Source organism: Phaseolus vulgaris, unplaced genomic scaffold (genome assembly GCF_000499845.2).
Source record: "Phaseolus vulgaris cultivar G19833 unplaced genomic scaffold, P. vulgaris v2.0 scaffold_162, whole genome shotgun sequence".
Lineage (NCBI taxonomy): Eukaryota > Viridiplantae > Streptophyta > Magnoliopsida > Fabales > Fabaceae > Phaseolus > Phaseolus vulgaris.
The window spans coordinates 6,626-33,214 of NW_027174160.1; the positions used below are offsets into that span (position 1 = coordinate 6,626).

Below are 26,589 nucleotides of genomic sequence, written 5' to 3' on the forward strand. Positions count from 1 at the left end.
TTATGCAAAAAGATTTATTAAATAACAAGATTATAAAAACTGGTGGTTGAATTCCATTTATGTAGTACTCAAATTACGTGAGTTGAAATTGACGTATTATTTTTTACAATTTACTATAATACTGATAGTTAAAAATGTACATTATACTGTATATAATGGCGTTTACATGTGTCATGTTTTGCGTTGAAATCCTTTTCAGGGAAATAAATGGCGACAATTTTGACTATACATAAAAAGATTGTCACTTTATACAAAACGTTAAATGACAGGTGTTGTGACGGGTCGCATAAGTCCACCATATTAAACTTTGTGGTAGCCAGTTCTTTGGCGGTTTGAGGAATCACCACACGCGTTTGTTGTGACATTTGTAAACATCACTTTATATGAAAATAATCGTCACCACATACACGATTTTTGTAGTGATATAGTTTTGATTAAGTTCTTAAATCAACAAGGCATGAAGTTGTGTCTAATAAATCTTTCTTGCGTTTTTTGCAAAATAAGGTTGAATCAATCTTTTCTCTTACAAAACCATTTTTTAAAGAAAATTGCTCAGTATGTTGTACCAAGTTTTGATCAAGACCTTACAAAGCCTTTTTTATACTTAAAAACATGATTTAATTTTGAAGGATCTTCGAAATTAGGAGATTGTTTTATAAAGAATTCTTCTTTAATAAATTCATTAAGAAAAAATGATTTTGACATCTATTTAAAAAGGTTAAAGTTTTTATAGGAGACAAAAGATAATAAAATCCTCATAGCCTAGGTGCAAAGGTCGATGATGTATATACCTTACTAATTTTATTCATATTCTACCAATCTAGTTTTATTTTTCCTTCATCAAAGCGAAAAACCCAACATTTGATATGTGGAAGGAGAAACCAATGTCCAAACATTGTTTTAAAGTCTTTTATATATACAAGAATATTAAGAGTTTTATTATTTTTATCATTAATCTTCTTCTTCGAAATATATACTTTATATAGAGATTTATAAGACATATTATATTATAATATTATACCATAAATAGGTATCACTTAGAATAATTACTTGAAATCTTAGTCATTTAATTAAGGATTAATTAAAATAAAAATTTCTAATCTTAAAGGATAAAAAACAATTTTTGTAAATATTAAAATAAAAAATTCGTTGATTCTACCAAAGATAAACACAATGAAGTTTTTGATTTATTATATGGTATAATAAAAAAGCAAACCCAATCAATCATGGTTACGTTTATTTCAAAGTACACGAAATGTAATATCTCACCACCATAGAATATTATTGGACGGCGAGTGATGAAAACGACACCAGCGTGGAACAAGCCGTAGTATAGGTTACGCCCCCTAGTGACGCAGGATCTTGACACGTGGACGTTCAAGATTTTCACAGACTCTCAACTTGTTCCTTATAAATTAAGGCCACGTTTGGTTGAAAGTCATTGGAACTGTGTGATTTTTTCTCTGTTCTGCAATAGTATTCTCTCTCTTTTTCCACTGTGAAAATGTCTGGGTGTGGGTGTGGAAGCAGCTGCAACTGTGGCAGCAACTGCAGGTAACGAATCCCTTTTTTTGGTTCTTTTAAAATAAGTTTTATCAACCTTTCAAAGTTTTGGTTTCATTTTTAACTATTTTGAATTAAATTCAACTTAATTTTTTGATTGAAAGCTAAACCCAGATTAAATGCTTTATTTTTCACCCTGCATGGTCTTCTTCTAAGAATAACCCTTTTTTTTGGTTGTGTATTTTGATTCCTTCAATGGATACCTGTTGGTTGAAACTTTTTAAATTTGCTTCTCTATTATTCTTTCAATATACATTTATGAAGATTTTAGATCAAATAACACACATAAAAATAGGCACAAAGTTAATCATAAGTTGATATTTCAAAATTGAGTTTTACTTAAATTCACATATTATTTAAAATTTATCATCACAAAAATTTAATAGACATATATATATATATATTTTGCTTCTATGGTAGGAAATTCTATATCGATTAGAAATTAGAGTACTTCATAGTATATAAGTGGGTGCAAACTTTACTTTATAAGTTGATTTTATGAGATTGAGCTAGATTTAAAGTTCACTTCTTAATATGGTATCAGAGTCATTTTCGAGTATATCCTAACGAATGTTTGTTGGACTTATCGGACCGTTATTGAACTATCCATAATATGTTATTCCATGAACTATCACTATCAGCATGGGGTGTGTTGGAGATTCCACATCAACTAGAGATTAAAACATTTCATAATATATAAGTGGGTACAAACCTCACCTTATAAGCCGGTTTTATGAGGTTGAATTAGACTTAAAATACATTTCTTAATATTTATTTTCTTAAATAATCTCACTAAAATTGACTCTTATCTCAACATGTTTATTTATTTATTTGATTTTGCTACATTTCTTAACAAACCTAATGTTTATTGAATTTTGAATGTGTGGCAGTTGCAACAAGTACTCTTTTGACTTGAGCTATGCTGAGAAATCAGAGAGTCTAGTTTTGGGTGTTGCGGCTGCGAAGGGCCAATTTGAAGGTGGTGAAATGGGTGTTGGTGCTGAGGACGGTGGCTGCAAGTGTGGATCAAGCTGCACTTGTGACCCATGTAACTGCTAGAAGGTGAAGATGGAAGCTTAAAGCAGAGATAGATTGTAATATATGTATCAAAATACACGCTTCATAATAACAGACATGTCTTGTGTTTGCTTCCATCGTCTTTGGTTTGGAGTTTCAGAATAAAGTGGTCATGGTTTACCTTTTACAACTTCAGAAGTTCTGAAATTTGTTGCAGGTGTTTTATGCTATGGTTACTTTGTGTTTGTTTGTATTATATAAACATATGTAATTTGAATCATCAATGTATCTCTGCTCATAAATGAATGGTGTTATATGAATAAAATGTTTGTTGCTTTCATGTTTAGCACAGCCTCAATAATGCTTCATTTAAATATATTAAATGTTATTAGTTGAAATTAGTTAGAAATGTTATTATGCATAATGTTGCAAAGTAGTATACTATTACCATGTATTATTATCATAAAAGTTAAATTCAATTTGCATATTTTTAATGAATTATATTTTGGGATTTTTTTTAGAGAATAACAGGCTGCAATTCAAATTTAAACTTTCACAAGAGAGAAAGAAAAAGAAGTTTTTACACACATAGAAGGTGATATATTAAATATGCATAAGGAATTAAATGTGTTAGTAGCATTATAAAATTGGATTAATAATATCTCTACTTGTAATGGAAATCATATTTTAGATGTCACTTTCGCGATAATAATATTGTTCGATTTTTGTTGGGATTTCCTTTGATGACAATAGGATGATATTTTAGTAGAGTTATTTTTGTTAGACTTTTTTATTTTATTTTGTCGATGAACTGGACGAAGTATATTAAAACATTGAATTTCAAAGGGTGAAAATAAGATATGCTGAGTTTATTGTCCTTCCTCAATTCATATAAGGAGTTTTTTTTAGGGTATAATGTAAATTTTATTATGTAAATAACAAGTTGTGTTAATGGTTTATTTTAAAAACATTTAGTAGTGAAGTTAGAGGTCAATATTCACTACAAAAAATTGCATTTGCTTAAAAAACAATTCATAGGCAATGACAAAAATCCATCAATAATAAATTATCCATGGATTATTAACAGGTCAAGATTTGTGGATAAATTTCCCACAAATTTTTATTTGTGGGTAAACATAATTTCATGTTTCCCATTGTACTCATCCATATGTAATATTATCATTATTTTTTAATTAATATTATTTTTATTTATTATAATAATTTATTATTATTATTATTTTTATCATTTATTTATTATTACTAATGTTATTATTTTTATTATTAATGTTATCCACAATATGATGGTGTTGGAAGGAATGGTCTCGAATTTAGGTCTCATGAGTAAACATTAAACTTATAACCACTCACCACACAAACTTTATTGTTAAATTATGATTATTCTTATTCTTATTATGATTATTATTATGATTATCATTATTAACATTATTATTGATATTAGTAATGGTAATATTATTATTAATAATATTTTAATAATAATATCAAATATTATGGAAAAGATATTTCTGTGTATTCATTCAACGCATGTCTACTTATTATATACAATCAGATTGAAGAGATATGTTTCATATAATTCACTACTCCATATGTTATGCCTATCTATTAACAATTACACTAAACTATTGTCTTATTTTTACCACGTATATTATACATTGATACACCTATATACATCTATGTGGAAGATATAATAATTTCAATACTCCCGCTCAAGTTGGTAAATAAATATCATGGACTCCCAACTTGTTTCGCAAAGTCACGAACTGATCTTTCCCGATAGGCTTAGTAAATATATCTGCTAACTAACAATGTGAAGAGACATGTAATGGACTTATCATCCCAACTTTCAACTTTTATCATACGATGTGACAGTCTATCTCGATATACTTCATACGCTCATGAAATACAGGATTTGTTGCAATATGGAGTGTCGCTTGGTTATCGCAATACAAAGGTGTAGACATGCTAATTGGAACCTCGAGGTCTCACAAGATATAACGTAACCATGTTAGCTCCAAACAAGCATTTGCCATGGCCCGATATTTTGATCGGTAGATGACTTTGACACGTTGGTTTGTTTCTTAAACTTTTAGGATACCAATAAATTTCTCAGGAAAATGCAATAGTCGCTGACTGATCTTCGAGTAATACAACATCCTCCACAATCTGAATCATAATAGGCTTTCATCTTAAGGTTATTATCAAAGGGAAGTAATAATCCTTGCTCGAGTGTCCCCTTGATGTACTTCAAAACTCGTAATACTACACCCTAGTGTGTTTTGTGAGACTCTTATATTCATTAGCTTAAAGTTCTAACTAAGTAGACAATATATGACCTTGTGACGGTGAGGTAAATGAGCATTCCAATTAACTTGCAATATTTAGTTGGGTCATGTCATAAATCACCATCAGTAAGAGTGAGTTTTAAATTTTGCTCTATGGAGAACTTCTCTGATTTTTATTTTAAAATAATTTTATATTTATTTAACAAAATTTTTGAGAAAAAATGTAATTTGATTGTTACTATATAGATGTACAATGAGATTTAAAGAGAAAAGAAAAAATTTCAAATCAAAATAGTGTATATTTATTGTTACGATATACATAATATTTTTTTTTTATTTTAGTCTTATTATACTTTAAAAGTAAAAATAAACTATAAATATTAAAATTAACTTTGAATACATCTTAAAAATATAATACATTATAAATATTTATAATGTATTATATTTTAAGATGTATTCAAAGTTAATTTTAATATTTATAGTTTATTTTTACTTTTAAAGTATAATAAGACTAAAATAAAAAAAAAATATTATGTATATCGTAACAATAAATATACACTATTTTGATTTGAAATTTTTTCTTTTCTCTTTAAATCTCATTGTACATCTATATAGTAACAATCAAATTACATTTTTTCTCAAAATTTTGTTAAATAAATATAAAATTATTTTAAAATAAAAATCAGAGAAGTTCTCCATAGAGCAAAATTTAAAACTCACTCTTACTGATGGTGATTTATGACATGACCCAACTAAATATTGCAAGTTAATTGGAATGCTCATTTACCTCACCGTCACAAGGTCATATATTGTCTACTTAGTTAGAACTTTAAGCTAATGAATATAAGAGTCTCACAAAACACACTAGGGTGTAGTATTACGAGTTTTGAAGTACATCAAGGGGACACTCGAGCAAGGATTATTACTTCCCTTTGATAATAACCTTAAGATGAAAGCCTATTATGATTCAGATTGTGGAGGATGTTGTATTACTCGAAGATCAGTCAGCGACTATTGCATTTTCCTGAGAAATTTATTGGTATCCTAAAAGTTTAAGAAACAAACCAACGTGTCAAAGTCATCTACCGATCAAAATATCGGGCCATGGCAAATGCTTGTTTGGAGCTAACATGGTTACGTTATATCTTGTGAGACCTCGAGGTTCCAATTAGCATGTCTACACCTTTGTATTGCGATAACCAAGCGACACTCCATATTGCAACAAATCCTGTATTTCATGAGCGTATGAAGTATATCGAGATAGACTGTCACATCGTATGATAAAAGTTGAAAGTTGGGATGATAAGTCCATTACATGTCTCTTCACATTGTTAGTTAGCAGATATATTTACTAAGCCTATCGGGAAAGATCAGTTCGTGACTTTGCGAAACAAGTTGGGAGTCCATGATATTTATTTACCAACTTGAGCGGGAGTATTGAAATTATTATATCTTCCACATAGATGTATATAGGTGTATCAATGTATAATATACGTGGTAAAAATAAGACAATAGTTTAGTGTAATTGTTAATAGATAGGCATAACATATGGAGTAGTGAATTATATGAAACATATCTCTTCAATCTGATTGTATATAATAAGTAGACATGCGTTGAATGAATACACAGAAATATCTTTTCCATAATATTTGATATTATTATTAAAATATTATTAATAATAATATTACCATTACTAATATCAATAATAATGTTAATAATGATAATCATAATAATAATCATAATAAGAATAAGAATAATCATAATTTAACAATAAAGTTTGTGTGGTGAGTGGTTATAAGTTTAATGTTTACTCATGAGACCTAAATTCGAGACCATTCCTTCCAACACCATCATATTGTGGATAACATTAATAATAAAAATAATAACATTAGTAATAATAAATAAATGATAAAAATAATAATAATAATAAATTATTATAATAAATAAAAATAATATTAATTAAAAAATAATGATAATATTACATATGGATGAGTACAATGGGAAACATGAAATTATGTTTACCCACAAATAAAAATTTGTGGGAAATTTATCCACAAATCTTGACCTGTTAATAATCCATGGATAATTTATTATTGATGGATTTTTGTCATTGCCTATGAATTGTTTTTTAAGCAAATGCAATTTTTTGTAGTGAATATTGACCTCTAACTTCACTACTAAATGTTTTTAAAATAAACCATTAACACAACTTGTTATTTACATAATAAAATTTACATTATACCCTAAAAAAAAACTCCTTATATGAATTGAGGAAGGACAATAAACTCAGCATATCTTATTTTCACCCTTTGAAATTCAATGTTTTAATATACTTCGTCCAGTTCATCGACAAAATAAAATAAAAAAGTCTAACAAAAATAACTCTACTAAAATATCATCCTATTGTCATCAAAGGAAATCCCAACAAAAATCGAACAATATTATTATCGCGAAAGTGACATCTAAAATATGATTTCCATTACAAGTAGAGATATTATTAATCCAATTTTATAATGCTACTAACACATTTAATTCCTTATGCATATTTAATATATCACCTTCTATGTGTGTAAAAACTTCTTTTTCTTTCTCTCTTGTGAAAGTTTAAATTTGAATTGCAGCCTGTTATTCTCTAAAAAAAATCCCAAAATATAATTCATTAAAAATATGCAAATTGAATTTAACTTTTATGATAATAATACATGGTAATAGTATACTACTTTGCAACATTATGCATAATAACATTTCTAACTAATTTCAACTAATAACATTTAATATATTTAAATGAAGCATTATTGAGGCTGTGCTAAACATGAAAGCAACAAACATTTTATTCATATAACACCATTCATTTATGAGCAGAGATACATTGATGATTCAAATTACATATGTTTATATAATACAAACAAACACAAAGTAACCATAGCATAAAACACCTGCAACAAATTTCAGAACTTCTGAAGTTGTAAAAGGTAAACCATGACCACTTTATTCTGAAACTCCAAACCAAAGACGATGGAAGCAAACACAAGACATGTCTGTTATTATGAAGCGTGTATTTTGATACATATATTACAATCTATCTCTGCTTTAAGCTTCCATCTTCACCTTCTAGCAGTTACATGGGTCACAAGTGCAGCTTGATCCACACTTGCAGCCACCGTCCTCAGCACCAACACCCATTTCACCACCTTCAAATTGGCCCTTCGCAGCCGCAACACCCAAAACTAGACTCTCTGATTTCTCAGCATAGCTCAAGTCAAAAGAGTACTTGTTGCAACTGCCACACATTCAAAATTCAATAAACATTAGGTTTGTTAAGAAATGTAGCAAAATCAAATAAATAAATAAACATGTTGAGATAAGAGTCAATTTTAGTGAGATTATTTAAGAAAATAAATATTAAGAAATGTATTTTAAGTCTAATTCAACCTCATAAAACCGGCTTATAAGGTGAGGTTTGTACCCACTTATATATTATGAAATGTTTTAATCTCTAGTTGATGTGGAATCTCCAACACACCCCATGCTGATAGTGATAGTTCATGGAATAACATATTATGGATAGTTCAATAACGGTCCGATAAGTCCAACAAACATTCGTTAGGATATACTCGAAAATGACTCTGATACCATATTAAGAAGTGAACTTTAAATCTAGCTCAATCTCATAAAATCAACTTATAAAGTAAAGTTTGCACCCACTTATATACTATGAAGTACTCTAATTTCTAATCGATATAGAATTTCCTACCATAGAAGCAAATATATATATATATATGTCTATTAAATTTTTGTGATGATAAATTTTAAATAATATGTGAATTTAAGTAAAACTCAATTTTGAAATATCAACTTATGATTAACTTTGTGCCTATTTTTATGTGTGTTATTTGATCTAAAATCTTCATAAATGTATATTGAAAGAATAATAGAGAAGCAAATTTAAAAAGTTTCAACCAACAGGTATCCATTGAAGGAATCAAAATACACAACCAAAAAAAAGGGTTATTCTTAGAAGAAGACCATGCAGGGTGAAAAATAAAGCATTTAATCTGGGTTTAGCTTTCAATCAAAAAATTAAGTTGAATTTAATTCAAAATAGTTAAAAATGAAACCAAAACTTTGAAAGGTTGATAAAACTTATTTTAAAAGAACCAAAAAAAGGGATTCGTTACCTGCAGTTGCTGCCACAGTTGCAGCTGCTTCCACACCCACACCCAGACATTTTCACAGTGGAAAAAGAGAGAGAATACTATTGCAGAACAGAGAAAAAATCACACAGTTCCAATGACTTTCAACCAAACGTGGCCTTAATTTATAAGGAACAAGTTGAGAGTCTGTGAAAATCTTGAACGTCCACGTGTCAAGATCCTGCGTCACTAGGGGGCGTAACCTATACTACGGCTTGTTCCACGCTGGTGTCGTTTTCATCACTCGCCGTCCAATAATATTCTATGGTGGTGAGATATTACATTTCGTGTACTTTGAAATAAACGTAACCATGATTGATTGGGTTTGCTTTTTTATTATACCATATAATAAATCAAAAACTTCATTGTGTTTATCTTTGGTAGAATCAACGAATTTTTATTTTAATATTTACAAAAATTGTTTTTTATCCTTTAAGATTAGAAATTTTTATTTTAATTAATCCTTAATTAAATGACTAAGATTTCAAGTAATTATTCTAAGTGATACCTATTTATGGTATAATATTATAATATAATATGTCTTATAAATCTCTATATAAAGTATATATTTCGAAGAAGAAGATTAATGATAAAAATAATAAAACTCTTAATATTCTTGTATATATAAAAGACTTTAAAACAATGTTTGGACATTGGTTTCTCCTTCCACATATCAAATGTTGGGTTTTTCGCTTTGATGAAGGAAAAATAAAACTAGATTGGTAGAATATGAATAAAATTAGTAAGGTATATACATCATCGACCTTTGCACCTAGGCTATGAGGATTTTATTATCTTTTGTCTCCTATAAAAACTTTAACCTTTTTAAATAGATGTCAAAATCATTTTTTCTTAATGAATTTATTAAAGAAGAATTCTTTATAAAACAATCTCCTAATTTCGAAGATCCTTCAAAATTAAATCATGTTTTTAAGTATAAAAAAAGGCTTTGTAAGGTCTTGATCAAAACTTGGTACAACATACTGAGCAATTTTCTTTAAAAAATGGTTTTGTAAGAGAAAAGATTGATTCAACCTTATTTTGCAAAAAACGCAAGAAAGATTTATTAGACACAACTTCATGCCTTGTTGATTTAAGAACTTAATCAAAACTATATCACTACAAAAAATCGTGTATGTGGTGACGATTATTTTCATATAAAGTGATGTTTACAAATGTCACAACAAACGCGTGTGGTGATTCCTCAAACCGCCAAAGAACTGGCTACCACAAAGTTTAATATGGTGGACTTATGCGACCCGTCACAACACCTGTCATTTAACGTTTTGTATAAAGTGACAATCTTTTTATGTATAGTCAAAATTGTCGCCATTTATTTCCCTGAAAAGGATTTCAACGCAAAACATGACACATGTAAACGCCATTATATACAGTATAATGTACATTTTTAACTATCAGTATTATAGTAAATTGTAAAAAATAATACGTCAATTTCAACTCACGTAATTTGAGTACTACATAAATGGAATTCAACCACCAGTTTTTATAATCTTGTTATTTAATAAATCTTTTTGCATAATTAAACAACTAAACATATTTAGTTATATAATTTAATCTGTTTTCATAATAAAATAATTAAATACTATACAAAGTTATAATAAACATTCATTCATTGCATTCAAAAATAGAACAAAGTTGATACATAGTTGTTCAAAAGTACACCAACGAAAATACATAAAATATTTTTAAATATCATAATATGTTCAAACTATAACAACCATTTTTCCTAATTAGTTTTGTTTTCTCATCTTCCTTAATCAGTTTTGTTTCCATTACTTGATTAGGTGATGGGGCATTGTTCAACATTTGACACAATACAAGACACGTCTTAATTTTTCTTGTTCACTCTACAATGTTTTAGTTTGGTGATGAAGCATCACTTCCAACATTAAGTGCCTGAAATAAATAAACAATAGTTGTAAGTTATTCATTTTCAATTTTTATAAATTTATTATTATTTCATCTCACAAGTTTTATCTTGTTGCATCGTCTAATGAGTCTTGCTCACTTTCTCTTTTGTTTTTGTTTGATCTTATACTACACATGAATGAGTTATGTCATTTCACAATACACCTCATAGTGTTTTTTTTATCATCAAAACACATAGAAGATCAATCATGAGATCATCTTATAAGTATTATTTTGTCTATTAACTCGACAATACTATAATAATCCTAATAAAATATTTAGTAAGATTGAAACAAAACGCCAACACAGGAGAAGGTTAAAAAATTCAACACAAGTGTTGGGATTAACATATTGTATTATTTTGTACATGATGCCCCAATGGAGCAAAGCTCACATGGAAGTTTTGTATGCCAAGGTCGAAATGACATATTGATTGTCGCTATTAGCACTAAAGAACACCTTGGTTGTGTGCGTATTGTTGGTTTTGGTGTGGGTGTGTGATAGTAGTTTGGATCAACTTCTCACCCCAACTATTCTCTAGGATATGTGAGTCAAGATGGAGCAACTAGCTACACAGTTGACTCGGATACTAACACCACAATTAACTGAGAAGATAAAAGCACAAGGTACTGATGAATTGAGGCATGAGTTCGAACATGGTTAAAGTCCATGGGTATCTCCTAAAAGCAAAATACGGTCAAGCCAAATGTATTTCCTGCTCGTGGTCGTGTTAGCACAAAAGGTAGTTGTTCTGCCGATGACTTAGAAGAGGAGGAAACACACACGGATATTTCCTAATGGTGTAGGTTGTTTATTGAAGAAGTTCCTCCTTGTCTAATGGCCATTAGGAGAGTATATCCAAGAGGTTCAACTATGAACAACGTGTCATGCAAGATGGGTTCACTAGAGTGGTGATTGAACAAGTTAGATGCGCAAGTTTTGCAGTTCCAATGCCCATAACGAAGGTAAAACTAGTGGAGAGGCACTTGGAATATTCATTGCATGGGCTACACATATGATTAAGGCCCTTTCAAAAAATTATCAAGTATATTTCATTAATTTCTCTTAAAAGTTATTTAGATTGATACCTAATGTTTGTTACTATGTTTTACATCAGAATTTTAGAAATTTACCTTTAAAGTTTTTATATGAAGACTAGAAGAGGGTGAGCAAAGCTCTTCCAGATACACCATTGAAAGACACCCACAATTGGTGGCCCAAACGTTTAGCCTAAAAAAAGTAGAGTAAAACTTCCACAGTCGGTGAAATGCCGAGTTGGGAACAAAGAATGGAGAAGGCAAGAATAAATGCCCATCTATTTTGGTGTAGCTGGGCAGGAGCCACATTTAGCTCGGTCAACAACTCTTTTTCAAAAATGGTTAAGGGAAGACGCAAAATAACTTTTTTGAAAACGATTGAGTAGAAGAAACAAAATGGACCCTCAGGGTCCGAGGATTCATCGCAGTATATTGGCTCATCTTCCCTACATGGAACTATGTTCAATCTATCATCCTCTTTACCAAAATGACAACCATTTTTTCTTAAGGTTACGATAAGCTTATGCGAGGTGTAAGAAGAGGTTTCATCTAAAAGGTTTTGGGGTGCCCAGCGATACAAGATTTTGTAATCCATTGCAGATTATATCTAAAACACAAACGCAAAACAAATACAAACATTTTTCCGACCAAGTAGTATGAGCAAATTTAGAATAAAATGAAGGCATGATCGAAGTTCCTAGAATACGATCAGCAAGTAAGAAACAATCATCAACAGAAAATGGTGAATCCATAAAAAATCCCAACTCAGGTAATGTGATTAATAATATGAAATGCTTGATGATGAGCTCAGGAAGTATAATCGGTAAATGAATGCTCGATGATGGAGAATGGTAAAGAAGAAATACATGTTACAATGAATGGGTGAGAGAAAGAAGTTTTCTTTGATGTAGAAGATCTTGATGGCACAAGAGGAAGAGGAAAGCTTTGGGAAGAAGTTTTGAGAGTGCAAGAGTTTCTAGAGAGTGAAGGTTATATAAGGGTAAGAGAAAAGGAGATTTTAGAGATTTTGGGGAAATAAAACAATAAAATGAGAATAAGCTTTCGAACGTTGGGAATGCCAAGCGGTAACGCTTTCTCATCGTTGATGAGGATGCCACGTGTACGCTTTGGATTGAGTATGGTGAGACGTCACCTCAGAAACGCTTCGTGCATCGCGTTACACCTACCCACTGAAAAACCGTCAGGTCAGCCGCCAAAGAACTCAAAAGCCTCTGCGCTTAGCCAAGCTCAGCTCGAGCCTGGGAAGCTTGTGTACCGGAGAGGAGTGCTCGAGACCTCGATTTGAGCTTGCGTGTAGGTCAGCTCGGTTGTTGGGTCCAAAGCGCGAGTTATGAGTTTGGCCCAGTTATATTGGTAATCTCGATGGAGAATAATTAAAACAATAAGTTTTGTCATATATTGGTTGTTAGTTAAATATGTATATGTTAATAGATAAGTGTATGCGTCAATATATTTGTCGTTGTTAACTGAATAAACATATGCATAAAGCTGTTAATTGAAAAGATAAAGTTAATAAGTAGAGAGCACTCGAGAATAAAGGTGTATAAGATTTTCTTCTATTATAGCACCGTGAGTGAAGGTGCCTATGAACAAAATGTTTTTCTGTTACATATACTTTTGGTTGAGATTATATTCTCACGAGTGAAAGTTGTTAAACGAGTAAGTTATAAAAGGGGCTTGAGACCCCAGGTAAAGGTACGTTGTTTCTGAATACTAGACTGAAACTGAATACTTATCTTATTTGCGTAAGCTCTTACTGACTTGATCGTCGGAGTGTGATCAACAGGTACCGAACAGAGCCACGTTCCAGTGCAACGAGAATATGCATAACAGAATCTAGAGGAGTCAAGTTAGAAGCGGAGCTTTCCACTCAAGTCAACCGAAGAGAAAGTCAACCAGCGAGAACAACAGGTTAGGAAAATAATAAATTAATCAAAATTATTTATAAAAAAAACATAATATATTACATTAGCTCATGGATTAACCCATATAAAAAGTGATATATCACAACGATTGTTCTTTAGAACCGATGTAATATCCCTATGTTGGCACATTTACAGTGGTTATTCTTTATAACCAATGTAACATATTACAGCAGTTGTTCTATAGAACCGATGTAAAAACTCCACCTTTTTACATCATAAATTTGTTATTTTATATTGGTTACTACTTAAATCTAATGTAATATTTGTATAGTTTACATCGGTTAAAAAAATGATGTAAAATGATATACTTTTTACATTATTGGTATTTATATCTATGACAAAATCAATGTAATAAGTTTAAAATAACCGTTGTAAAATATATTTTTTTTACCAGTAGTTGTTGCTACCACACGTAAAAACTTTTTACGAACATGAGACAATTTTTTTCCCTTATTATTAAAATATGATTTTTTTTAAAATATTATAAGATCAGAAAATCGTGACAAAGTGACACAATTTTTATCTTATTAAAGTGAAGTAACAACAAATTAACATAATTTTAGTTCAAACATAATTATTGAGAAAAGTGTCACCTTGACTTCACGTAACTTACTTTCAATAAAATCATACCGTGTTCTCATGACTTCTCCAATCTCATAGAAATAATTCCATTTTGATGAAAAAGAAACCTCGTACTACTAAAAAAAACCCTAAAAATAACACCACCATGCATACATACATAGAAGACAGAGAACACGACTCCACCCACTCTGAAGATCTCATGGGATCTCGAACTAGCACAGTGCATCTGCCACCATAATCACACTGCCTTTTTCTCTTTCGTGAGAGCTCAAAACCCTACCCCTTTCACTATATATAGGCAGCTTCATGAAGGGCTAGGGGCACGTAGAAGAAGGAAAAACCAAAGAAAGAGTGGAAAAGGAGAAGAGGAAAGAAAGGTGCAGAAAGAGGTATGTGCCTGCATCAGTATTCTTGTGTGTGCCTGCATGTTCATAGCATCAACATTCTGAAAGAAAACCACCATACACCACCCTACTCACTTCGTTTCTTTACCACTTTGTTTTCACTTTCCTCCATTTCAGTGCAATAATTTAGAGAACCCGATTTCTGTACAGGTTCATCACCAATTATGTATAATCAACTACATGATTCTTAATGTTTGGACACTGATACCATTATTCTTGTAACTTGTAAAATAAAAGTTTTCAAATTAGAAAGATATTAATACACAACTTTGTTTTGTCTTTTTGTCACGTAATATTAAGTAGTTTTTGTTTTTATTTATCTTCAACTTTCAATTTTGGTTGTACTTTGGAATCTTGTTTTTAACCTTTTTATGCCACCCCCATAAAATATCTTCCGGATTATGTAGTCCGGATGGATTATGTAATCCGGAAGCTGAAAAGGACTTCCGGATTACATAATTCAGAAACTAATCATGCATATGAAAAAAAGGCTTCTGGATAATATAATCCGGAAGCTAATTACAAATTTGGAAAAAGATTTCCGGATTACATAATCCAAAATATTACTGAAGGATAGTTTTGGAAATATGAAAATGTAGGGAGGTGGGAGAAGAATATATGGAGGTGCAGGAAGAAGCAGCCCTTTCTCTGTTATGTGTTTGCTGCCCCATTTTAGGTGTCAATTTTTGGTACAGGTAGGGATCACTCCCTATTTAGTTTATGGTTGCTTCTTCCTGCACCTCCATACCTTCTTCTCTCACCTTCATAGATTTTCGTATTTCCAAAAATGTCCCTCTGTAATATTCCGGATTACATAATCAGGAAGTTATTTTTGAAATTTGTAATTACCTTCCGGATTATATAATCCGGAAGTCTTTTTTCAGATGCATGATTACTTTACGGATTACATAACTCGGAAGTCTTTTTTAACTTCCGGATTATGTAATCCGGAAGTCTTTTTTCAAATGCGTTTCCGGATTACATAATCCGGAAGTTATTCTTGGGGGTGACACAAGAAGGATAAAAATGTATTTTCATGTTGTGTATGGAGGTGCCAGAAGAAGATATGGAGGTGCAGGAAGAAACAGTCTTAGTTTATTCTTAAATATGGGCCCATTCATTTGGACTAGCATCTTCATTATTTGCCACTCGTTTTTCATATATGCACCTTCACTTTGTTTTTGAAAAGTCTGGGTCTATAACTTTCATCTACTTTTTTTATTATTTACAGCATGATTTTTATATTTTCATCATCAGGTTTTTTGTCCATACCTTCGGCCCAGTGTTTCTACTATTTACCACCTATTTTTACATACACAATCACCAACAGTTTTTTTTGTGTGTGATAATTAAAATAAATAAATAATATAATTTTTGGCACTACCACACGTGTCATCTGATATTTAATGATAATCATATGAGTATTTGTATGATGGGTTATTATTTTCAAAAGTTAAGTAATTATTATTTTTTATTGTTATTTGACTAGAAGAAAATATGTATTTTTTTAGTATGTTATAAATTATATTATAATTTTTTGCTTTGATTTTTATTTTCATTTTTAAATTTTTTTAATAAATTTTCGATGAAGACAAACACATGGACAAAATATATTCATTACTTGGAGATATGGATATGATATAAATTTCATACCTATTAAATATTGAAAAAAAATACATATAAATTTTTATTAATATTATAAGATATTCTCAATTTATTTGATACTCTTTTCAAGAATTAAGTAATTATAATTATTTATTGTTTTTTTATACGGAAGAAAAAAAAATGTTTTTTTGACAAGAATTATAGATAACATCATATTTTCTTTACTTTATTTTTTATTTTTAAAAAATATTTTGATAAATATATCGATAAGTACAAACTACGAATATATTCCTAAATGGAGATAAAAATATCATACAAATCTCTTATCATTGAGTATTGAAAATAAAAATAAATATAATTTTTTACTAATATTTATATACCAACTCCAAAATAAATGCAATGTGAGGTCAATATTATGAATAATGATGACTAGCATTTATAAGTGTTTTGAAAATCATGCTGCCGAAAGCTACCATAGAGTGGATGCAACTCAATTATGCAGACATTTAACTAAGACGTGAAAAGGAGTATAAAATATATAATGACCAAGCAAAAAGTTCTCATACTAATTTTTTTCTCTTATCTCTTTTCGAATGTAAGTAGCTTAATTTTCAAGTAATCTCAAGTAATAATAGGTTTCACATAGAGTGTAATTATTGAACTCAGTTATTTTAATAATAATTCATTTGTATATGTGTACTACATAACACATACCAACCAAAATGCTTAAATCTCAGTTTAATCCCGTACCAACAAGTTTTGAGGAGATTAAAAATAAAATCAAATTATAATATTAACAACAAAATCGTGATATTTCAGACTAAAAATATAAGAGGATTCAATTTATTCTTATAAATAAAATAATCAATATAATGTCAATGTATATATTTATTGACATCTATTACACAAAATCATTATAGTATTTTATCATTCATCAAAACTGTACACCGAAACTGAATACCGACAACCAAATTGAAAAAAAAAACATATAAAAGAGAGAGGACGAATTGTTTCTTTCCCTGTGTAAGAAAAATATGTTCAATTATTTTTATCATTTAAAATTGTGTTATTTTGATTGCTGTAATTTTCCCTATTATTATTGATAAGTGATCAGCGCTTAAAGTAAAGATTGAAAAATAAATTTGATGTTTCTTAAATAAAAATAATTATACTAATGAAACTCCTCCTATTCCAATATAAAAAGAGACTGAGGGTTAAATGTTTATTGTACTGGTATAGTCGATCGAGCACTCTGAGTCGGTCAGAATTTCAAACCAATTGATTATTTATCTACGATAAGGAAGGTCGTGTGGTAACACGATGTCGACTGATTCATGGGCTAACCAAGTCAGCAGGGTTAATCCATAATTAAAGGTTACTTAGCACAACCCTAAACACGAGTTAATTTTCTAATCCGACCCACCAACGAATGCCCATTAAGGTAATATAAATAGCGCAAATTCTAAGAATCAAGTACGTCATTATTCACAGTGCTCTGACAACCGAGAGTCGAGTCCTTTACTGAATTGATCGTCTGAGTGTCTTCTACAGGTACCATCCGAGTCTGGACTATGTGAAGGCCGAGGAGTAGAGTGAGAAGAGGAGTGTAAGGAGCTTGCTTGGAGAGGAACAAAAGTACAAACCGACCGATCGACCCCGTTCGAATCGTTCTCTTGGTTCCAATCCCGTTTGAGAACAATTGGTACCCACCGTGGGGCTAAGAGAATTAGCGTGAAGAAGAAAGTAGATGGTATCAACCCAAAGCATGGCTAGCGAAAGAATGTACAAAGCTGAGCATATGGATTTGTTAATGTCTCTGTAAAGAGAGATGACTAAGATGAAGAGAAGGAATGAAGAGATAACTTGGAAGAACGAGGAGGAGATCCTAGCTCTCCAAAGGAAGAATGAAGAGATGAAGAAGAAGTTCGTGGAAGAAGGACCATCTATTGGACCGACCAATCTTGTTGGGAGGTCCTTCACAACCCCCACCGGCCCCAAGACTGTTGAGAAGGACAAAGTCCAAACTCAAGAGGTGGACGGCGAGTCCTGTCCAAACAAGTCGATCCCCATGATCGGTACCCTAGACTCGCTCTACCGACACCCTTTTACCGACTCCATAATCGGAGTCCCACTTCCAAATAAGTGGAAAGGTTGCAATAGAAATCGTTATGACGGAACGACCGAGAAAGTTAGGAACCTTGACCCTGAGAGTCTCAATGTTAGCAAAACCAAAGTTGTTGCAGTTCACTAGTTGCAACATTCCCTCAACCCTGCTTACAATTGAAAATTCGTAACCCACAATTCAAATTTCAGAAACCCTAACCCCCAATTCATTTTTCACTAAACTAATTTAACTATCCACGTCACTTGACACCTGACACTAAACCAATCCCACTTCTCTCTGCCACATAAGTACCAGTTGACCTTTGGTGCGACATAACAAAAATGACCATTTTGAATACATTTTAAAAACACATACACTAAATTGATTTTTTTAAAAACAACTATACTAAATTAAATATCGTCCCAAAATGTAGGGATGGATAAGGTAATTATACATTTCTTTTTTTCTTATCGACAAATTTGTTTCAATTTTAAAATAAAAATTTCACATAATTCATCATTTTCCTTTAATATATTTTTCTCCAAATCTATAATGGATTATAAAAAAATAGTTTATTTAATTTTATCATAATCTTTTTACATATAATAAAAATATCGCATTTTGTATTATTTATATACTTCTATAATTTATGTTTTTAAAATTTTAAAAAAGGGTAAAAATCAAATTTAAATAAAATATTTCAACTTTAGAAATGAGAAAGAGAAGATAGGATGCATAAGGAGCACATGCACAATCAATTGTGGCGGCAAGTGGAACTTTCTTAGTGCATTGTTTATAGATTTGAGTAAGAAACGACCACACAGTCATCTAAGCCCCATCCATATATTCAAAGCTATATTTTGAATACCTATATATTTATAAGCTATATATTGGACACCTATGTATTTATATAAGCTATATTTTTTACACCTATGTATTTATTTTCTTTGTAAACGGCTTAAATAATATTTGTTTGTGGGATGGATTATAAACTATATTTTGGACACGATATATTTATTCTATTTGTAAACTTCTTAGATAATATCTATTTCTTAGATGAATAATTAATTTGGTTTCGAATAGGATTGGAATTAAGAGAATGATTTTTTTTTTCAGGGTGGGTCTATGGTTATTTCTTTTCTTCTTGGAATAGCTTCGTAATTCTTCCTTCGCGTTTTTCCTCCTCGTTCTCGTAAATTTCAAGCTCGGATGTTACCTGCAAAATACACTCTGACGCTCAAGTGAAATCTTATTCAGTACTCAGTGTAATTAATGTGTGATGATGAAGTATTTTATTCTCAAAATTTGTGACTATTTATATGATATTATGGACCCTTTATTACTGGACCGGATTAGGGTTTTGGATCATGGTTAAGAGTGTATTACCTAATGTTACTCACTGTTTGGTTTGGTTAATCTTCTGTTAGGCTTAATGACTTTGGTCGTGTCGGTCGATTCTGGCCGTATTCAGTCGTTCAGACTCGACCAGTATATCTGTATATTTATTGTCTTTGTAAAGGTCTTGGATAATATTTGTTTCTTGGATGGATAACTGATTCTTCTTTTATGGTGTTTCTCTTTCTTTTCTTTCTCTTATATTCAGGTTTTGATTATCAATCGAGAGCACATCGATAAAAAGTTCTTCTACACTCAAGTGAGTATTTGATATTTGGAAACTATTATTGTTATAATAATGACATATTTTTTGTTTTATCCAATGTATTTATTCACAATTTATAATATACTATATTATTAATGACCGTATGTGTATTGTTCTCGAACGAAGTTGGGGCCTAGAGAATGATTGAGACTACTCCTATTCTTCTTTGGTCGGTCGGATCACACTCCAGTTTCCTTCCCAACAAGCTCCTTCCTCTCTTCCTCTCTTTCACTCGTTCCACCTCTTAGTCTTCTCGTAATCCCGGTTTGAATGGTACCTGCAGAAGACACTCTCACGCTCAAGTCAAATTTAGTAATCGACACTCGATATGCTCAATATTGTATATTGACGTACCTTATTCTTGTAATCTGTGTTATTCATAATGTTATGACAAGCCTTTCCTATTATGCAATTAGAAAATTTGGATCATGTTTAGAAATACATTACCTAACTCTTGATTGTTGATTAGCCTTATTAACTCTGTTTAAACATAATTAAATTTATGGTGTCGGTCGATCCAATGACAACCATACGAACCTCCCAGCACATGATTATAAAAATAAAATTATCTAATTTATCATATATTTTTATCTTAATCGTATATATTTTTATCTTTAAGATATTTATAATAATCAATTCGACAGCCTGGTGTTACCGAATTCTTCAACCTCGATTGATACATTTATTTACATTTATAAACAAAAATTAAAAAAAAAGTAGAAAAAAAAATAAAGTGTAAGGATTAAAAGGAAAATATAATTATAAAAAAAATATGTGAGACAATGTTCGTCATTATTTCTTTCATCTATAATTGATTTATTTTTTCTTCGTCTCATTTCTCTTTGATATGCGATCATTGAAAGAGTATAATTGATATTATTGTTTGACACCTCCCACAATTGCTTTATCTAAAAAACAACTACTACTTTTTAGCTTGGAATCAGGACCACGGAATGAAACTTCCATACACTTTAATTCTTAATTTTCTTTTCATATTATTATAAAGTAATTAATAAGATTTTCATCCATTCTAAATAGATACATTTATTAATTTTTAACAATATAGACCATATTTATTAATAATTTTTCTTTGAATTACATAATATCATCAAATATTAGCACTTTCAAATCATTTAATAATTAAATGTGATAATTCTGAATTAAAATTGTGTTTATTAAAGATAAATGGATAAACATCATATAGCAGTAGTTCGGTATTCATTAAATCAATAATTCATTGCTAAATTCCCATTAAACATACTTTCCAATTTAATAGCAGTATTGCCATTGCCTATTAACAATTGCATAATCTCAATTTTAAATTTTAATCTTCCACTTGCCCAAAAAAAAGGTAAATAAAATTAAATTAAATACAATTTTAATTTTTAATTTTTAAAATTTTCAAATACGCATCAAACTTCGTTGCTTCAAATCTACGCCACGTGTATCCACTTTGCAATGCTTGGCACGCCCTGGTTCACCGCGAAGGCCATGTAATACCCGGGCGGCGCCACTGTCCCACTCGGTGGCGCAGTCACGCCGATCCGGTACCTACCATCGCCGTCCGGTACGGCGGAGGAAACGGCAAGTTTGACCAAACGTTGACCCTGCGAAAACGAGTGCGTGGAGAAGGGGGCACTCGCCAAATTCACTTCCACAATCCCAACCACAGGCAAAGGCACCGAAACCACAACATCGAAACTCCCCCCAAAGCGCACCGTTTCGGGCACCTCCTCAATGACCGGTCTAAGATTGGCCCGGTCCGGCGACAAATACTCCGGCGAAAACGCTTCCACTCGTAACTCGGTCGGATACTCAGCATCGAACCGGTACAAAACATGCGGGTTACTTCCGGCAAGAAGAACCCTTCCGTCGGGTAACAAATTGGCCGTTGCATGGTACATTCTTGGAACCGTGCCAGGGTTCAAAACCATGAACCGCAACCCAACCGGTTGGTCCGGTCTGTACAGAACGGGATTCAAACAGGGATTACTAGCAGACTCAAACCCCTGTGTCCCAGACATAGCTCCATTGATAACCAAAACGTCGCCGTTTGGAAGCATCACCATATCCCCCATTACTCTCGCGAACGGCATGTTCTCCATTTCCCATTTCGGATTCTCATTCACAGCTGATATGCGCCCGCAGCTACCGTGCGCCGGGGTGTCCGTACTCCGCAGCAAAAACGCACCGTATTGCGCGCCGCCACACACAACAATCTCCGCCGTTGAGTAGTCCCCTTGTAAAGCCAGCATCGCGGAGGACCCTGCCGAAGGGTAGTTCCGCGGACCGCCCTCCAATTGAGGGTACTCCTTGACGATGACGTGGCGCGTGAAATCATACATCACCGACCTGGTGTTGGCGAAAACGAAAAGGTGACCGTTTGGAAGGAGGTGGACGTAAGGGTATAAGTTATCCATCTGCGTGTCTTCCGTTTCAGCCAAAAAGGGAAATGAAACGGCACCGTGTTTGCGCGGAGGGAAAAACTCGACGGTGTTTGAGCCTCTTCCGCCGATTATAATCACCGATCCGTCCGGTAAAATCTGGTTAGTGGCGTACCATCTACCTTCCGCCAATTCCACGTCATCCAGCTCTTTCCAGTCGCACAACCCGGTTGCGTCACACGGGCTGAACAATCGGATCTTTTTCAGCCCGTCGAGGTCGCCGCCAGTCTGCAAAAGCGTGCCGTCGGGGAGGAACTGGCCGGAGGAACACCACGTGTCGGTGAGGATTTTCAAAGGACGGACTTGGTTGGTTTGGAGGTCGAGGTGGACGGAGTGCGCGTAGCAGTCGCGCTTTAAGAGGGCATCGTTCCGGTCGTAGCGGCAGTGGCCCTTGGGAAGGAGTTTTCTTGAGGGGCCGATGTTGGTCCGGTCGAGGAGGACGACCGTGTTGAAGCGCGTGACGGCAGTGTGCATGGAGGCGACGCCGGCGTCGGAGACGAGGATCTCCCAGGAGCCGGGGAGGTCGGCACGTGCGTCTGAGAGAAAAAGGAGGAGGAGGAGAAAGCATGACAGGTAAGCAGAGAAATTGTCCATGGTGAGAGAGAGAGAGTGGATTAGTGGAGCATAGTAGAGTGGAGTGGAGTGAAGTGAAGTTTTCACTCTAATTATTATAGAAAGAATGGAAGTGGTACTCGCAAATTGTGATCCAAAACTGCAATGTTACTGCGTATTAGCGTGCAGTGTTGTGTTATGTTGTTCAGTGCATTATTAGTTATTAGTGTTACGTATGATGAATGAATGTGTAAGGGGACAAGAATTGGGGTCGTTGTTGTGGACAGGTGAGGTCACACTGAAAGTAAGTGCCCACTGTAGGAAGAGGTTAGTTAAAGTGGAGTTTCCTAAACCAAATTGAATTGCTTCACTGTACTTGCAAACACTTTTTTCTCCTTATATGTGGTTTACTTCTTTTTTTTCTTACTTTTTATAGTTAACTTAGGCCATCAAAGACGAGGAATACTTTTTTACTACTGGGAACTCAACAAATACTAGGGGTTTCACTATCCGGTTTATGTGGATCGACTTCACCAAATCCATTAATTTTGATAGAAAATTAACAATATTAAAATAGTGATTAAATATTAAATAATGTGCTCTTAATTATTATCTCAACATTAATTCAATCCAATAAAAATGGGTATGATAATCACATCAATAGGCACAGGTTTTGAGGAAAATATACGTTATTATCGCGCATTAATTGAATCGAACACCGAATACTAAGTACTTATTGAGCGTCGGAGTACATTTTGCATGTACCATCACAACTGAGAGCTTGCGAAGGAATGGAAACTAGTGGTTTAGGAATAACGAGAGTGGTTCAAGGAGAAACAGTTACTTAGTGAAGTGAAGAAAGAAGGAAGGTGATCGACCGACCGAGAAAAGAGGTAATAGTTCTCTTAGTCTCTTTTTGCACGAGAATAATTAGCGTCCACCGTGCGGTCGAGAAAATTTGAAGAAAGAGAAAGAGGAGTAAAATGGTGTCAACAAGGAACATGACGAGTTAGAAGATTGGATGTTGAGCAAATGGCATTGCTAATGGCTCTGCAAAGGGAGATGATAGAAATGAAAAAGAAGAATGAGGAGACAAGCTCTTCGAAAGGAGCCGAAAGAAGAATGAGCAAATAAAAAAGAAGTTGACCGATGGAGCTCCATCCTCTGAGTCCGGTCGCCAGGATGGAACATCTTAGGCTGGTCCACCTATTAATTCATTGGCAGATCTGACACTCACTCGTCCTAAGGAGACCGTGGAGGAGTCTCGACTCAACAAGTCGTTCTACACAACTGAGACTCTAAATATAACAAGAAGACACCTATGTGATGGGAGAACAGTTGCCCCTCACGTGGAAGGGACTTAACATTGATCGTTACGACGAAATGAGCTTGCATACCTCGGATAACGTTGTTTTATGCCGAGTGTTTCTAACATCGTTGAAGGGAGGAACATTGAGTTGGTTTACTAGGCTCCCACCATATTCCATAGACTACTACTAGCCGACCGCATCACCTGACCTCGATTGCTTTGGTCAACATTCATCAAGAAAAGGGAGAATCCCTTAGCCTATTCATGGAAAGGTTCAGCAAGGTGACTTTGAACATTCAAAATCTAAGTCCGGATGTGGCCATGCATCATATGGTCATAACTCTACGACCAAGACCATTTGCCAATAATTTGTGCAAAAAGCCGGCTATGAACCTTGACAAGCTCAAACAGAGAGCTGTCAAGTACATGCAATTAGAAGAGCCGAGGGAGTGCAAGACTAGGATTGAGGTAGGAGGAGATGAGGGAAAAGAGAAGGAGAGGGAGCGACTTGGCCAATCCAATTTCAGTCGGGGTGACAAGTATAGGGAGAATCGTGACCCTAGATTTATGAGGTAAACACTATTGAATGCTGACAGGGAAAAAACTCTGAGTGTTGACCTCATACCGACTCCGAGGAAAGTTCTAAGTCCTGAAAGCGCTGACCCTACACGTAAGTGTAGATACCATCGCAACATAGGGCACACGACCAAAGAGTGTCAAGCGCTGAAGGATACAATTGAGGAGCTTATCCAAGATGGACACCTTCACAAGTACGTGCAGGGCAAAGGAACCTTCGCAAGTACATGTAAGGCAAAGGAAGGAGCATGAAGCATTCCCCTCGAAGAGGGATGAACCGAGAAGAGAGGAGGGGCGCGAGGATTACAACCCTCGTCGTTGATTGATCAGAGGAGTTCGGTAGACATCTTAATTATACTGGAAAACTTACAAAAGAATGAGAATTCTAGAGGAGGAGATGCAGTTGTACAATGAATAGATTGTTGGATTTTCCAGTGATAAGGTAGACACCCGAGAGGTTATATCGATATAAAGCATGAGTGCAATTTGTTCGACGGGTTTTGCCACTGCTCTGGAAATAGATAACATGGTTAAGTTGAAGATGGAAAAAGCGAATATCGGGGAATTTGGACACCTTAATGCAAGTGGAACAAGAACACAAAGTGGTTTTGTTTTATATTTTATACATAGCAACACAACGTTGTTTTGGTGGTGCTTACCTACGTTGCTACTTTATATGGTTTGGTTTTTTATGGAGTAAGGACAAATCAATCGATGTTATTGTTATCCAAATGGAAGAAAGAAAAGTGGAGGAGAAGAAATTGCCATGTATAGGATGAATTAAATAAATAAATAAATCATTGTATCATGTTTAATAGAGGGTTTGATTTGACGTTGGAGAATCGGTTTCACCTTTTCAACTTGAAAAAAATTTAGGATATTGATATGTTGATACCTTACACAGTAAAAAAAATATACCTGACATTCTAATAAATTAATATTTTAATTATATTTAATTTATTTTTAAATTTAAAATATTATTATATTATTATAATAGTTTGTATTATTATATTATTATAATACTTTGTCAAGTATATGTGTTTTACTTTTAAAAAAAATTCCAAAAAAATAATATTCAAGTAACTTTAATTTTCATGATCAAATTAGTCTTTCTTGCATTGATAACCATTTCATCCTTTAGAAAAAATATTAATCATAATTTACTCTTTTTTATAAAAAATTATCATATTATTATAAAAAGTTGATATATCAACTAGAATGAGACCTCAAATTTCAACAATATGTCACCATATGAAAATAATATTATTAAAATAAATAAATAAAGAAAATATAAATAAATATGGAAGACAAGACCAAAATCCATAAAAAAAACAACCTAACACTACAAGAAAATTATTGATTAGAAAC

General features: G+C 32.7%; 1 protein-coding gene and 1 long non-coding RNA gene across 2 annotated transcripts; both read right to left on the reverse strand.

Annotated features, from left to right (window-relative positions):
- Positions 1-7,843: 7,843 nt before the first annotated feature.
- On the reverse strand, positions 7,844-9,214 carry LOC137817572 (uncharacterized). The gene is made up of 2 exons (XR_011081985.1): positions 9,059-9,214; positions 7,844-8,160 (listed from the first exon to the last, which is right to left on the reverse strand). It is a non-coding gene; the product is annotated as an uncharacterized lncRNA (long non-coding RNA).
- A 12,343-nt stretch (positions 9,215-21,557) lies between these two features.
- Positions 21,558-23,748, reverse strand: LOC137817571 (aldehyde oxidase GLOX). The gene has a single exon (XM_068620854.1). It carries the CDS (start codon positions 23,376-23,378, stop codon positions 21,774-21,776), a length of 1,605 nt encoding a protein of 534 aa, XP_068476955.1. The 5' UTR covers positions 23,379-23,748; the 3' UTR covers positions 21,558-21,773.
- Positions 23,749-26,589: the final 2,841 nt, after the last annotated feature.